A 14,321-nucleotide genomic window follows, 5' to 3' on the forward strand; every position below is an offset into this window, starting at 1 on the left:
CATCTACTATCTCTGGTGAAGAACAAGCCATCATGAACCAAGCTAGATTCCAACACTGAATCCGTCGAATGATTCTTAGCTTGTTCTTGGATCAGTTAGCTCTGGCTAATCAAAGAATCTGTTTTAGACGCTTCTACGTTGAATCCAAACACTGCCCCCACATCTGAGAACTATTAACAATCACTAGACTTTGCAACTTTTACCAAATCATTATTCACCTTCTTAACCTCATTCACTAGCAAATGTGATTCACTGAGACATTGCTCTTCATCATTATCAGTTTCACCAGTCTCTAATTCACAACCAATTGACTTCAACAATGACCTATCACTCGATATCTCAATCCCAATTTCTTCCACCATCAAATTAGAGAGATGATCTTCACTATCAATCATGAGAATACCTGAATTCTTGTGCTGTAGATATAATGATTGGGAGTTTCTGGCGCTTCGCAAAAGACACACAGTCCTTTCAACCTTCTCTCATCAATCTCTTCACACAAGATTCTCCTGTGTCGGCTCGTACACTGACTAAACTAAACTTATATAGTTCCATGTTTGGTTCTATTTGTTCATCTCGTAACATTTTAAGATTTACTAGCATTGTAGAATGGTTGGTTTAAGGATGACACACCATTCGTTTTTTGTGTTCTTAACTAGATATCTGATACCATCATATGTGTTGCTGATCTCCCTGAAGCTTTATGATCAGCATAAGATGATTTTTGACTTGTTTGAAAATCAACTGACTGAAGAGTTTGGTGTTACAATTGATTTTTTTTTCCCTGTTCTGCTTTGTGGTTTTAGCTAACCTTTGCCTCTAGTGTATTCTTATGAGAAGGAAATAAGAGTTATGGCTTTTTCGATATAAATGGAAAGTGTGCTTGCCTCCTTTGTATCTAGACAGCTTCTGTATGATTCCATGGCTTACTAATCTTCTAATAACTCCTTTAAGACGCACTAAATCAGAATATAGCCGTTGGGGATAGGCTGTGAATGCTCTCGGGTCCATATATGGTAAGTCTTGGAGTGTGGGTGGGTAAGATTGGATCCGCCTGATCCAATGGTCATTTCTGCACTTGAATAATCCCTCAATACTCTCTAGAGTATGTAGAAACTCCCCTGGTCGCCACACATCAGTTTGGAAAGAACCAAAGTTGGAAAACTCCAAATAAGGCGAGTGTAGAAACCATTGGTTTAGAAATTGAATAACTTCTAAACCAAAATTGATTTTGTCTTGATTCTAACTCGACGTGTGCCTCTGATGGGTTAAGAATCTAGAACAAGTCGTTTTGTAGCTTAAATCCTTCTGGTTGGGCTGATATGCTTCAAGAAAGGCACATATTTCTTTGGTACCCTCGGGCCGGTTCTCTCCAAAGGTATATTGCTCGTCTTATCGGTGTTCCCTCCCTGTTCTTTGGTTGATGATGACTTGATGTCCCCATCATCCATTGGATATATATATATTAATTTACCATTGTTTCTTGACATGAGTTCCAACGCACTCAACTGCAAAACCAATCTAAATAGTATAAATATCAAGTATATTTCCAATCATTTCAATTTCAACAGAAGAAGAGGCAGGCAAAAAAAAAATCCTCACAATCTAAACGAAAGAGACAACCGATTAGAAGATATGAATTCAGTTCTGCTTTTGCAATGATCATATGCTCCAAAAGTCTAGTTTGATTAAAGAAAGGATTGCTTAAGCGAGTCAGGGCCCATAATCTCTATCGATCAGGGACGGACCAGACATATCATCTATCCCGAGGGAAATGAGTATCAAACTAGAGGTCATAGAAAAATATAATTAGTTGATAAGAAGATAATCTGTTTAATACTACAACTACTGAACACTTTTAGTTTATTTTAATTTTTATATATTTGATAATACTTTAATTTTCACCAAACATCCTTAGATTAGAAGAAACAAGAAAAGAGTTGATGAGGAGACAATACCAAAGATAATCATATTGAATTGAAAGAAATTTACTTTGTAGCCTAAACATTAACGATATGAAAAAAAGAAAAAAATTACTTCATGAATTAAACTTATATATCTTAAATACTTTTATAACTTAAGCAAGCTTCTCACTTGCACCATCCTTCATTAAGATTTCATCAAATGCCTCTTTTTTGGCTTTTTATTTTATTTTAAACATTTTAAAATGTTAAATTAGATTCAAAAAAATAATAGCGGTTTTATATAAGTTTGTTTTCAAGAGAAAGAACAAAACAAAATAATAGCTAATTTCCAAAGTGAGAGTCTTAATGCATTCCAGATGTGCACATCATCAAATGCCTTTTTCACGGCCTACAATGCATTAAAATTACTATTGTCAGTAATATGGGAAAAGCAAGAATAAGAAAGCCAAAAACTATGTGCATATATGGTCTTTTCAAAAATAAGCTATGATTAATTAATTCAAAAACTAAAATCTGTTGAATCTAGAATTCACACAATGAATTTGTTTGAGTGGGGAACAAATTCACTTAAGAACTCTCTCTAAAACAATTGATTTAAGCTAGAAAATAAAGAGGGGTTATAATTTCTTGAAGAAGAAGGTAGGGTTTACTCAAGAACAAAGAAGAATTAGGGTTCTTGTCTTAATTGCTGGATGCTTTACAAAGAGGAGATATCCTTCTATTTATATGAATGCATTGATTACAAGATAAGTCTATTTTCCTTAAATCTCGGATTGAAGATATGGTAAACTTCCTCTTTTGATGATCATGTCGGGCTCAGATTATCAAAAAAATCCAGGATGCTAAGTACTTCTCTGTGATCCTTGATTGCACTCCAGATATTAGCCATCATGAACAAATGACTGTCGTAATTCGTTGCGTAGATGTCTCAGCCACTTCAACTACGGTAGAAGAATTTTTCTTGACATTTTTGAAAGTTGATGATACATCTGGAGAAGGACTTTTCTGTGAGCTTTAATATGTCTTGGCTGCTTTTGGGTTAAACATGATGCTAGGGGTCAAGGTTATGATAATGGCTCAAACATGAAGGGAAAACATAAAGGAGTGCAGAAAATGTTACTTGAGATCAATCCAAGGGCGTTTTACACACCTTGTGGTTGCCACAATCTTAATCTTGCACTTTGTGATAGGGCAAACACTTCTCCAAAGGCAGTATCATTTTTTGGAATCATTCAGCGAATTTATTGTTTCTTTACATCTTCAAACAAGCGATTGAAAATATTTGAGGATAAGTTGGGAGGTCTAACACTTAAGTCTTTGTCACATACTCGATGGGAGAGTCATGTTGAAATTGTTAAGGCAATACGCTTTCAAGCTCCCAAAATCATGGATGCTTTAGTTTACATTGCTGAGAATAGTCATGATCCGAAAGAACAAAGTGAAGCTGAATGTCTTGCAATAAGTGAAACACATGGAATTGGAAGCTTTCAGTTCTTGGTTTCCATGGTTATTTGGTATAATCTTCTTTCTACTGTGAACATTGTTAGTAAGAGTTTGCAATCCGTGGATATGAACATAGATGTTGCTATCTCTCAGTTGAAAGGGATGGTTTCTTATTTTCAAAAGTACAGAGACTCAGGTTTTGAGAAAGCAAAGTTGGAAGCTAAAGAAATTGCAGGTTTGATGGAGATTGAGGCAGTATTTCCCGAAAAAGCAAAGCGAGTCATTATAAGAAAAAGAAATTATGGTGAAGAATCAGAGAGAGTTGCAGTAAGTGTGGTTTTATCACCAGAGGAGAGCTTCACAGTTGATTACTTCATCCATATTATGGACCAAGCTTTATGCTCGCTTAAGAAAAGATTTGAACAATTTGAGAGGTATGAACAAATATTTGGCTTTTTATTTGATTTGAAGAAATTGCAGTCAGCGAGCGAGGAAAGTTTGATGGCATCTTGTACTAATCTTGAGAAGTCTCTAACTCATGGGAAACTTTTGGATATTGTTGGTAATGATTTGTTCTGTGAACTAAAGATTATAAGAGAAGCTTTACCAGCAGGAACTAAGAGGCCAATTCAAGTGTTAGACTTCTTGAAACAGGTTGAAGATTGTTATCCTAATGCATGGATCACTTATCGAATATTGATCATGATTCCAGTTTCAGTTGCATCTGCTGAGAGAAGCTTTTCAAAGCTGAAGTTGATAAAATCTTATCTTTGTTCGAGTATGTCACAAGAAAGACTAAGCGACTTGGTTATTTTGTCTATCGAAAGGGAGCTGGTTAAGAGTGTTGACTTCGAGAGTTTGGTTAACGATTTTGTAGCATAGAAGGGAAGAAAAGTTATGTTTTAGAATTAAGATTTGGGTTCTACGCTTGTTTTTTTTCCAGATTATGTTGGTTATCATTTGAATAAAAAAAATTTAGGCCTTTCTTCTAAAGACCGCTTCCGGTCCGTATAATGCTAGGCACGGTTCTGGGCCTACTTACGAGAGTTAAGGTTGGGTTTAGCATCTAGCGAGAACATCAAATATTTAAAAAAAAATAGTCTCCGACTAATTTTATGACTATTTTCTTAAATTAATAATAAAATAAAATTAGGTTTAAATATATGTATAGTTTTATCCGCACTAATAGAAAGACATCAAATAAAATATAAAACTATAATATTTGTTTTTCCAATTTGCGATAAGAAAATAAATTATATTTTTAAGACACGATTTTATGATTTTTATCAAAAGTTTGTACATTAGTTAAAGTAAAAAATCACAAACTCCTAATAAAAAAGTCTAAATAACGAAACAAGAATATTGATTTACATTTGGCACTACATAATAAGATTAATCGGTATACATAAAATTAAGCGGAAAATAATATGATTAGGTGGAAAATAATCGGATTAGACGGATGGTAAGCAAATGACTGATTTTTTAAAAGGATTTATTATTATTCGAGATAGAAATGACGTGCCTAATAATTTTGCCGGATGTAATTGGTTATCTGCAGGTATTTTTAGAACATGCTAAGACCCAAGGTATCACGTACCTGAAGATTCTGAATAGTGTGAATTCTATTTCACCTACTTCGATTAGCGATGCGAAATGAGAAGCTTACAAGCGAATGAGGAAACGCCTATTTATACAACGTTGTTACATCTAAAAGAGCTACGAGAATTTTCCCCCAATGGGATTTTCTTACATGAAAACACAATTAAATGCATTAACAAACAAAAGTAACAACAATTTAGTTTCCACTTTATGATTTAATCTACTACTTTAAATACTTATGAATATGAAATTTAAATTATATATCATTAAAAAATTATATACAGAATCATACATAGTTAAATTAAGTGAAATGAATTTTAAATACATGTATTTAATCATTTATTTATATAGAAATGATTTATTTAAAAATGTGTCAAGGATATAGTATATTGTAAGAATAATTAGTAAATCCAATTAACCTTTATGCTTTTTTCCCATTCAAAATAACTATATGCATAAAATTCATGATTAAATCTAATAAAACTAAACCATAGAGAAATTGTTAGAAATATCCTTTTGTAGATATCTTTTATTAAAATATACATTTCAAAATATATTCTTAACTATTCAATATTGATTAATTTTCTAATACAGTAAAACCTCTATAAAATAATAAAGCTGGGACCATGAAAATTTATTAATTTACATAGATTTTAATTTATCAATAAATTTATAATTATTCATAGAGAGACTTTCTTAATTTCGTAAATTTTTTTCAAAAGAAAACTGTTAAAAAAAAATAAGATTGAATTATTAAACTAATCTTTTTTATAAAGTAAAAATAATGATTATTTTATTTTAAAGAGAATACTCAAAGTTTTTGTATAGTAAATATATTAGAAATGAACTCTAACAAAAATTAGTGTGTAAATACATATATTTTGATAATTTTATATAATTATTAATTTATATTATTGATGAGACCATATCTTTATAAAGGATTTAAAAAAAAATTATTCTCTTATTATTTTATGGAATTGTGTCCAAAATTACACTAATCGAACTTGGGACCAAAAAATATATTAATTTCTAGCGATTATTATTTTAAACAGTATTAATTTATAGAGGTTCTACTGTAGAAGTTTCTTTATACATATCTTTCTATAGAATTCCCATCCTATTCCCTCCGTACACTTCTAATACGTTTTCCACTAATTACCTATCAATCTGTTCGCCCTCACAGTTCTTTATGAATCTGGCAAATACCAATTTCATTAGATATAAAAATCAAGAATCATGTTTGACGAGAGCTTTTTTTTTTTCGACCAAACATTAAATTAAATTAAAAAAGAATTCCAAAATTGGTTGCCCAAACAAGAGGATTAGAGTTTACAATAGAAATTTCAGAAATTAAAGATCACGAGGAAGGGAAGGAAAGTCTGAGCGAAGAGAAATCATCGGCAGATTCGAGAACGCGGGCCAATCATCAGGCGTCTGCACCATCGCGACTAACTCTGCACAATCCGTCTCGAAAGCTTGACAATTGATTCCAGCCGCTAGAAAGGAATCCATAGCCCAAATCAAAGCTTGTAACTCCGCGTACAAAGAGGTAGGGTTGTGTCTATGACTCCGTGCTCCCAGGAGTAGTGTCGTTTCCTCACTAATACAATACCACCAACCCAAACCCTCAAAAGGATCCAAGCCTTTCCAGAATCCATCTACCTGACAACGAGGTAGAGGAGCCATGTCCTCCAGCATTGGCGAAGATTCCAGATATCTCTCAGAGAAAGATTTGGCCTCCTCCCAGAGTAATTTATCATTAACCGCCTGACCTAAAATATCAGTTGGCTCTGCTTCTATTCCCTGAAACACTTTTTTATTTCTATCCTTCCAAATTGAACGTTCCCACGTCACCAAGGAAACCATCCATCCATCAAAGTGGTATGGACAGTTCAGCCAGACCGACTGCATATACTCTCTGCATCAAAATTAAACTGGAAGAGACCTTGCCCCATATCAGCTCCCACCACTTTGTCCTCTAGCTTCCATATCTTATGCAAGTTAGCCACCAAAGACTCCATTCTTTGAACACCTGGATTCATCAAATGCCCACCAAGATCAGTGAGAACTGTTGGATCCTCTGCGTGAGAACAGAGTTAGCAATTTTCACTATTTCAGTGCGAACCAACGATGCTTTGCCTTTGTTAAGGGGCAATTGAGCCATGGTGAACCTCCAACAAAGCAGTCAAAAAGCAGACCAGCGAGAAGAGCACGCAAGACCAAACTTCACACCACTCTGGATGGCAAACAACTCGCCAAATGATATGTAAGTGTGAGATCGAGAATATGTGAGTAGAAACAATCCATGCCAACGGATATATACCCCTTGAATAAACCACCAATCAATCGGAGATACTCGATATATGCCAGACCCAAATTTCCAAAAACAACCAAACGAAATCCCATAAACACTACTGCAGAATATGGAAAGATTTGCAGTCAAAGAACCATAAAAAGAAACGGGAACACCAACAATAAATACCATACCACCAAATCCTCCCCTTGATATACTCGATCGAAGCCTCAATCGTAGAGATATGGAGATCTCGACACGATGGCAACACAGCCAACCTCCACACAAATGATACCCAAATCCTGTTGATCCCAATAATAACTCCCATTGAATCAATTAGAAACAGCCAACAAAGATCCGACCGAATCAAACTTCCTAATCGGGAAATAGAATCACGTGAAGCGAAAGGGAACCACACCAAGATCAAAGACAGATTTCCGATCCATCCCCAATCCCCAATCTCAGTATGAGTACACGAAGGGCAATCCCTCCGTCCCTCACACACACTGAGACAGTGCGTCTCAAATCCTAAATCTCTAATCGCCATTACCGTCGCCATCGATAGCAAATCGCCATTTTCTTTATGTTTTATTTGACCGGAGCTTTTTCATTACATAATATTAATACTTACAAGTGCTAGTACAAATTTTGTGGTCGTGGACTTCATCTCACGATAAAACTGAAGTAGAGACCATTACAAAATACTTTCGAGGGACTGGAAAAATAGAAGTTATAGGAACATGCATGACAAACCAACTTTACTCAGTGATGGAATACCTCTCCGAGAAATAAAGTGGGACGGAAGGCCAAGGTTAACCTTTTGACCAAATTTTATGGTTCTTCCACCTCCTAACAAGTTCTCTTAGCATATTTTCACCATGCTTCTCCGTAAAGGATGGCAACACCTAAACAGTGCTGTGCCTAGACTTATGGAGGTCTAGGGCAGATTTTTATATATATATAAAAAAAAATTTAGTATTAGTTTATTTTATTTTATTTAAGTATGTGTATTATTTTATATTTAGAATTATCATTGGAAATTTTATTACATTTCTTTAATAAATATAATTTTCAAACATTTTAAAACATTTATAGGAATGATATTCAAGAAAATTATAATTTTAATGTATTTATAATGGTTTAAAAGAAAAATACAAATAATTTATACAAAAAATGTGGCCTACTATGTATAATATTTTTTTGGTGGTCTCACTACAATAAAACTTGATATTTCCGACTACGTTTGGCGACTAAACCAGTTGTCACCAAAATGAGCCACTATATAGCTACTACATAGCGACCGCTTAGTGACAAAACGAAATTAGTCGTTTAGTAGTCGTTAAATTGCGACAAAATGATATAGTCTTTAAATTTGTCGGTAAATAGCGGCTAAATAGTGACGAAACTAAGAAGTTGAAAATATTGTCCCCAAATAGTCGCTATTTTAGCGACTAATTGATGTAGTCTCTGAATATAGTCGTAAATACTTGTTGATCATATGAGTTACTAACTTAGAATTTTAATTTTTTTTTATATTTCTATTTTTGTTTTAGAAAGATTTGAGACATGTGAAGATCATATGAGTTTTTGGAAAACCCATAACATATTGTTTTTTTATAATGCCCAATAAAACATAATTTTTTTTCTTCCAATATGATCACTAAAACTCATTTATATTATTTAGTGCAATATAAAGGGTAAATTTTTATATAAGGTTTTGGATATTATTACACATTTTAAAGTATCTAATTTTCATATTGGTGCTTTAAGCTATATATGTAATAGAAAATTATGTACTTTAATTTATATGTAATGTGCATTTACAAACTACATTAAATTATTAGCTGTTTTCAATATATTTGATTAGACCTGTTTACAAAATCTTATTTTAGTAGAAGAAAAAAAAAATATTACCATTAAGGTTACTTGAACCTGAGTCTGAAGACTCTATTCAGAGTACATTAACCATCTCAGCTACTTTCTCTTTTGAGATTTGTACCAATATGTTTAAATTATATCCTGTAAAACCGAAAATATTATTAGGCCAAAAAGCCTAAAACCCATAAAAGCCCAAATTCTTTATTACCCGACTCCGATTCTAAACCTACTTCTTTCTTCTTTCATTCTAAACCTAAACGCCGACTCCATCTCCATCTCCGATTTCTTCTTTCTCTGATTTCTTCCTCCTTCACACGTCTTCGATTTCTTCCTCCTTCTAAACCTAAATCTTATTTCTAACCCATCTTCTTTCTTCGATCTCGATCTTAACCTTAACCTAAACGCCCTCTAACCCATCTCCTTCTTCGATCTTCTTAACCCTAGATCTTATTTCTAACCCATCTTCTTTCTCATAATCATTCGATGTCTTCTAATCCTGCGGTTAAGAAGTTGAAAAAGAGAAAGGTTGCACCCAACCTTTCTCAGAGAGCTCGACCCTCTAACCCATCCGCAGCCGTAAGAAGAACCAATCCTCTTCCTCCGCAATACAATTTTACGCTGGCGGCTCCAATTCCTCCGCCGCACACACCCCAAGAGCAACAACGTGTTAACCCCCAACAGACAACACCCCATTTCCGGAACTTCCCACCGCCACAGACGCTTTTCCAAAACTTTGTCAATCGACTTCCCCAGCCACATTTTTCGACACCTGAAGTTCAGAACAATCCACAGGATCAACCGGAGGATCATCCGCGGTCTCCACCTCAGTCTCATGGTCATAATCAACCGTCTTCTCAAGGCAACAACTACGAGCCTCAACCTCAAATCCACGATGACACAATGCAGTCTTTGACAGAACTCCTTACTTGTTTGCTACATGTTTTCTGTTTTTCATGGATGAAAACTAACATAATTCTCTCTTTGTTTTGTAGAAAACTCACACCTGGGATCCTTTGATAACAGGAACTGTTCAACAACATTTCAACACCATCTATAACCGGCGGATGAAGGGAATGGTTAGTGATGTAAGGACTAGTCGAGTTCAACCGACATGGATTGGCGATGATCTCTGGAAAGAGATGGTTGAAAACTGGGATACTGAAGAACAACAGCAAAGGAGTGTCACCTACTCCAAGTGTCGTATGTCTGACCGTAATGGTCTCGGTCCTCACATCCACTTAGCAGGCCCTAAGTCATATAGAGAAATCCAAGACGATCTGGTACTAAGTCATTTCTAATTTCTGTAATACATTTATCTCATTTCTAACTTAAAACACTATCATAACCAATCTTTAATTTGTAACACTGCAGGAAGAGGAATTGGGAAGGGAGAGTAATCCAGCCTTCCTGGATTTTATGGTCTCTGAAACAGCTGAAACATCTGAGGAGGATCCTCTCTTAAGCAATCTTCCATCAACAGCTCCATGATCAACAATCTTTCTTTGTTTTTGGTTTGAATTCTATTTTGGACTTATGTATATTGTGGTTTTTTAGTTCGATGGTGGATTTGTTTAAACTCTTGTTTCAATTCGATGGTGGACTTGTTTATAATGTCAGTTTCACTTGATTTTCTAATTGTGTGTATTATAGTTTTAGGTTTTCTATATATTGGTTTGTAATTCAATTAAAATGAGGATAGGAAAACGAAAAAACAAATACAATATGTTATTTTACAAAACTATTTAGTCGCTAATTAGTCGTAAAACAGTCGTAAAATAGACGGAACATAGTCGCAGATAATAAACGACTAATGTCTGACTAACATCTAGCAAGTTTTATACACGACATTCAATCATAAAATAGTAGGTTATTAGTCGTTAAATTATCCGACTATTAAACGAATATTGCTTACATAGTCACAAAATAGTCGTTAATGGGTCACCAACTTTAGTAACTATTTAACGACTATAAGCCGACAACGGCACGACAACGTGTATTAATCACAAAATAGTCGCTAAATAACGACTATTTACCAACTATCTGGTTTAGCGACAAAGTATTAGCTACAACAGTCATTAGTCGTTAAATAGTCGCATATCTTCATTTAACGACTATTAAGCGACTATTCTCACAGTGACTGACTGATTCCTTGTTTTCTTGTAGTGTCTAGGGCTATTGCCCTTTTTATTACATGCTAGGCACGACAATACCACACATAAGACAAAACTACTAATTCATTGCTTAAGTTTATAATAACTTAGAAGATTATACTCACTGTTTGTTTAGCATAATCTTCAATCACTTCGCCGTACTTATCATATAGCTGTGCCTCTGCTGAGTAATCAGGTTTATGGTTGCACATATTGTAGGCAATTCTTTAAATTACATAAGAAATCACTTTGTTAAGTAACCGTACGCAATGGTTAACAATAACATATCATAAGATTCCAAACATTACAAAAGAATAATAAGATGATCTACGTACGTGTAAATGTCAATAAGTTTCTGAGTTTCAAATGGTGGTTCATACTCTCCTTCAAGATTTCTAATCAGCTTCGTAAGACCTTTTTGTATGTAGGACCATCCTTCCTCAAATGTAATCTCATCCTTCTTCTAAAATAATTTAAACTGTATACTAAAGCACAACTAATTAGAGGTTATTATCAATACTTACGCATCGGCATTTAAAACTAATTAGAAAATCAAAAGAACAACTACAAAATGTTAGGCATCCATTGTGATAACGCAAGAAATAATCACCAAGAGAGAAAGAACCACAAATTTGAAAGAAAACGATCCGAGAGCATGATACAATCTTTGAAATTCATCAATGTAGAACCTTATTCAAAATATCTTCTTAACTAAGAGCTTGTTTCAAAAATTATTAGGCGTTGGGCTTAGGAGGTGGACCTTGCACCTAACGAAAAAATTCGAGATAAAACAAAAACTAGTTGGGGACTAATTTTAAGACTATTTTATTAAATTAATAATAATATAAAAATATATTGTATTAGGTATTTAGATATATGTATAGTTTTATACATGTTAATAAAAAAAAAACTTCATAAATACTATAGTATTGTTTTCAAAATTCCGGCAAACACATAAAAACGTATTTTTAAGCCAAAATTTTATGGTTCTCATTAAAAGTTTGTACATTTGTTGTTGTAAAACACCACAAACTCCCAACCCAAATATTTAAATAACAAAAAAAACTGATTTACATATGGCTCTAAAATTTATCAGTAGACACAAAATTAAGCAGAAAATAATCAGATTGGACAAAAAATAATCGGATTAGACATATAGTGTGACAACCCGTCCCACGGACCCCACCAGCCCACCGCTAGCCTCCCCAACGGACCCCAAGCTGGCTCTGCAGGGCATCGATCATAACCCCTCACTGTGGATATCCAAATCCACCAGTAGGTTATTGGTGCACCAAGCGTCCCTCGAACCCTGGTATCCACCCTTTAACAACCTTCCCACAAGACAAACTGTCACCACACTACAAGAAAACCTGCGTTTAGTGACTACCACTTGTGACTCTTTATTCAGTCGCAAAAAAGAGCGACCACTTAGCGATTCATTTACGACTGTTTACCGACCAAAGTTACAGAAGAAGCAAAATCGGCGCACATTTACGACGGAAAACATATAGTCACAAAACAATCGCAATTTGAGACTGTTCAGTGACATTATTTTATAAAAAAACAGAGAGTCACAAGTTTATTTATCGATAACTTGCTAACTCCTATTTTTTGCGACGAACGTGCTACCACATGTGCGACTTATTTGCAACTTATTTTGTGACTGTTTAGCGTCTAACACCTGAATTAGATAATGTTTTGCGACTCCCTAGCAACTCTCGATTATTTGAATTTGAAATTTCACATTAGAGAAATGTTAACATGTTTCTATCCACATTTCCAATTTGAATTGATCAATATCAGTCATATAAACTTTGTCAAAGCTTTCCATTTCATTATTTAGACACATGTAAATCATTGTAAAGAGTTACATGTTATTTCATAAAAAGGTATGTAATTTTATGAAAATTGCAAAACAAAGATATGAAAACAATATTTAAAGGTCATAATCTATTTCATATACTCTATAAGACAATCATGAGTCCATATTGTTGATTGATATCAATAGAAATGGTCAAAAATGATACATTCCAAAAATTTGTATGGTGACTAAAGTCGGAGAGTCACAATACGGTAACAATTTGCGACTGCCTTGTTACTAATTTTGCGACTCGAGCAATTTGCGACTAACTTGCTATTAACTTTGCGATTACTGTGCAACTTATTTTGCGACCACTGTGCAACTCTATTAGATAGTTGTCTATTTTATTATTTTTTGCCAAGGTTTAGGCGTGTAATATTCCCCCTTTGTTTTTAGTATGTGTCTCTTTTGCAACTACTTTGCGACTCCTCTTTGTTTTTATCTCTTTCTATTTTTTGACTAAGTGTCGAAAACCTCTCAAATCTCTCTTCTTTCTCCTCTCGAATATCTCCTCTTGTCCTCTGAAATCGATCAAATCTCTCCTCTTTCTCAAGTCTCTCTAATGGCTGGTAGAGGTCGCGGAGCAAATCCGCTGGAGGTGTTAGGGGTCGCGGAGGCAGATCCGCTGGAGGCGATAGGGTTTACAATGGTGCGAGTACAAGGGAACCCAGTTCTGCCGAAGTTAATCGGGCCTCCAATGGTGCGACTTCACGCGGAGGTCGAAGTGGTGTCGGAACGTCGTCTCACTCATCCAATCGATCAACCTCTCATTCTGTGACTAATTCAAATAGAACTATGCCGTCACAGTTTCCGCCGAGGACACAACAATCGCCTCCTGCTCCACCACCGCAGGTTGCTTCTCCATCACCGCGGGTTGCTTCTCAATCACCGCGGGTTGGTTCTCAACCACCGCTTCTTGCTCCTCAACCACCGCTTCTTTTTACTTCACACATACAAGAACAACGAGACCCAAACATGGAAGAGGATTACGAAGAAGAAAACCCTAATCCCAATCTTCCCGAAGAAGAAAACCCTAATCCTAATCCAGCTGAAGAAGCTACCAAGCTTTGTTAGATGTTATGCTAGCTCTTCCAGGCTGACAACATCTCCCAGTTCTGTCTGTCGATCCCATCCCCAGCGTTGAGACTCTATGGTAATTTCTCTTTGCTCTT

At 34.9% G+C, this 14,321-nt stretch overlaps 1 protein-coding gene and 1 pseudogene across 1 annotated transcript; one reads left to right on the top strand and one right to left on the bottom strand.

The window, feature by feature from the left end:
• The first annotated feature begins 3,737 nt into the window (after nucleotides 1–3,737).
• LOC147925233 (uncharacterized) lies at nucleotides 3,738–4,274 on the top strand (annotated as a pseudogene).
• A 2,043-nt stretch (nucleotides 4,275–6,317) lies between these two features.
• LOC147925234 (uncharacterized) lies at nucleotides 6,318–6,833 on the bottom strand. The gene has a single exon (XM_087492532.1). The coding sequence runs from the start codon at nucleotides 6,831–6,833 to the stop codon at nucleotides 6,318–6,320; it is 516 nt and encodes a 171-aa protein (XP_087348658.1).
• Between the last annotated feature and the right edge of the window lie 7,488 nt (nucleotides 6,834–14,321).

The sequence above is a fragment of the Camelina sativa genome, chromosome 16 (assembly GCF_030686135.1).
Source record: "Camelina sativa cultivar CO46 ecotype springtype chromosome 16, ASM3068613v1".
NCBI classification, from domain to species: Eukaryota; Viridiplantae; Streptophyta; class Magnoliopsida; order Brassicales; family Brassicaceae; genus Camelina; species Camelina sativa.

What these genes read in the sequence shown, in the direction of transcription:
- LOC147925234 (XM_087492532.1), bottom strand. Translation starts at nt 6,833, where the DNA reads ATGGTTTCCTTGGTGACGTGGGAACGTTCAATTTGGAAGGATAGAAAT.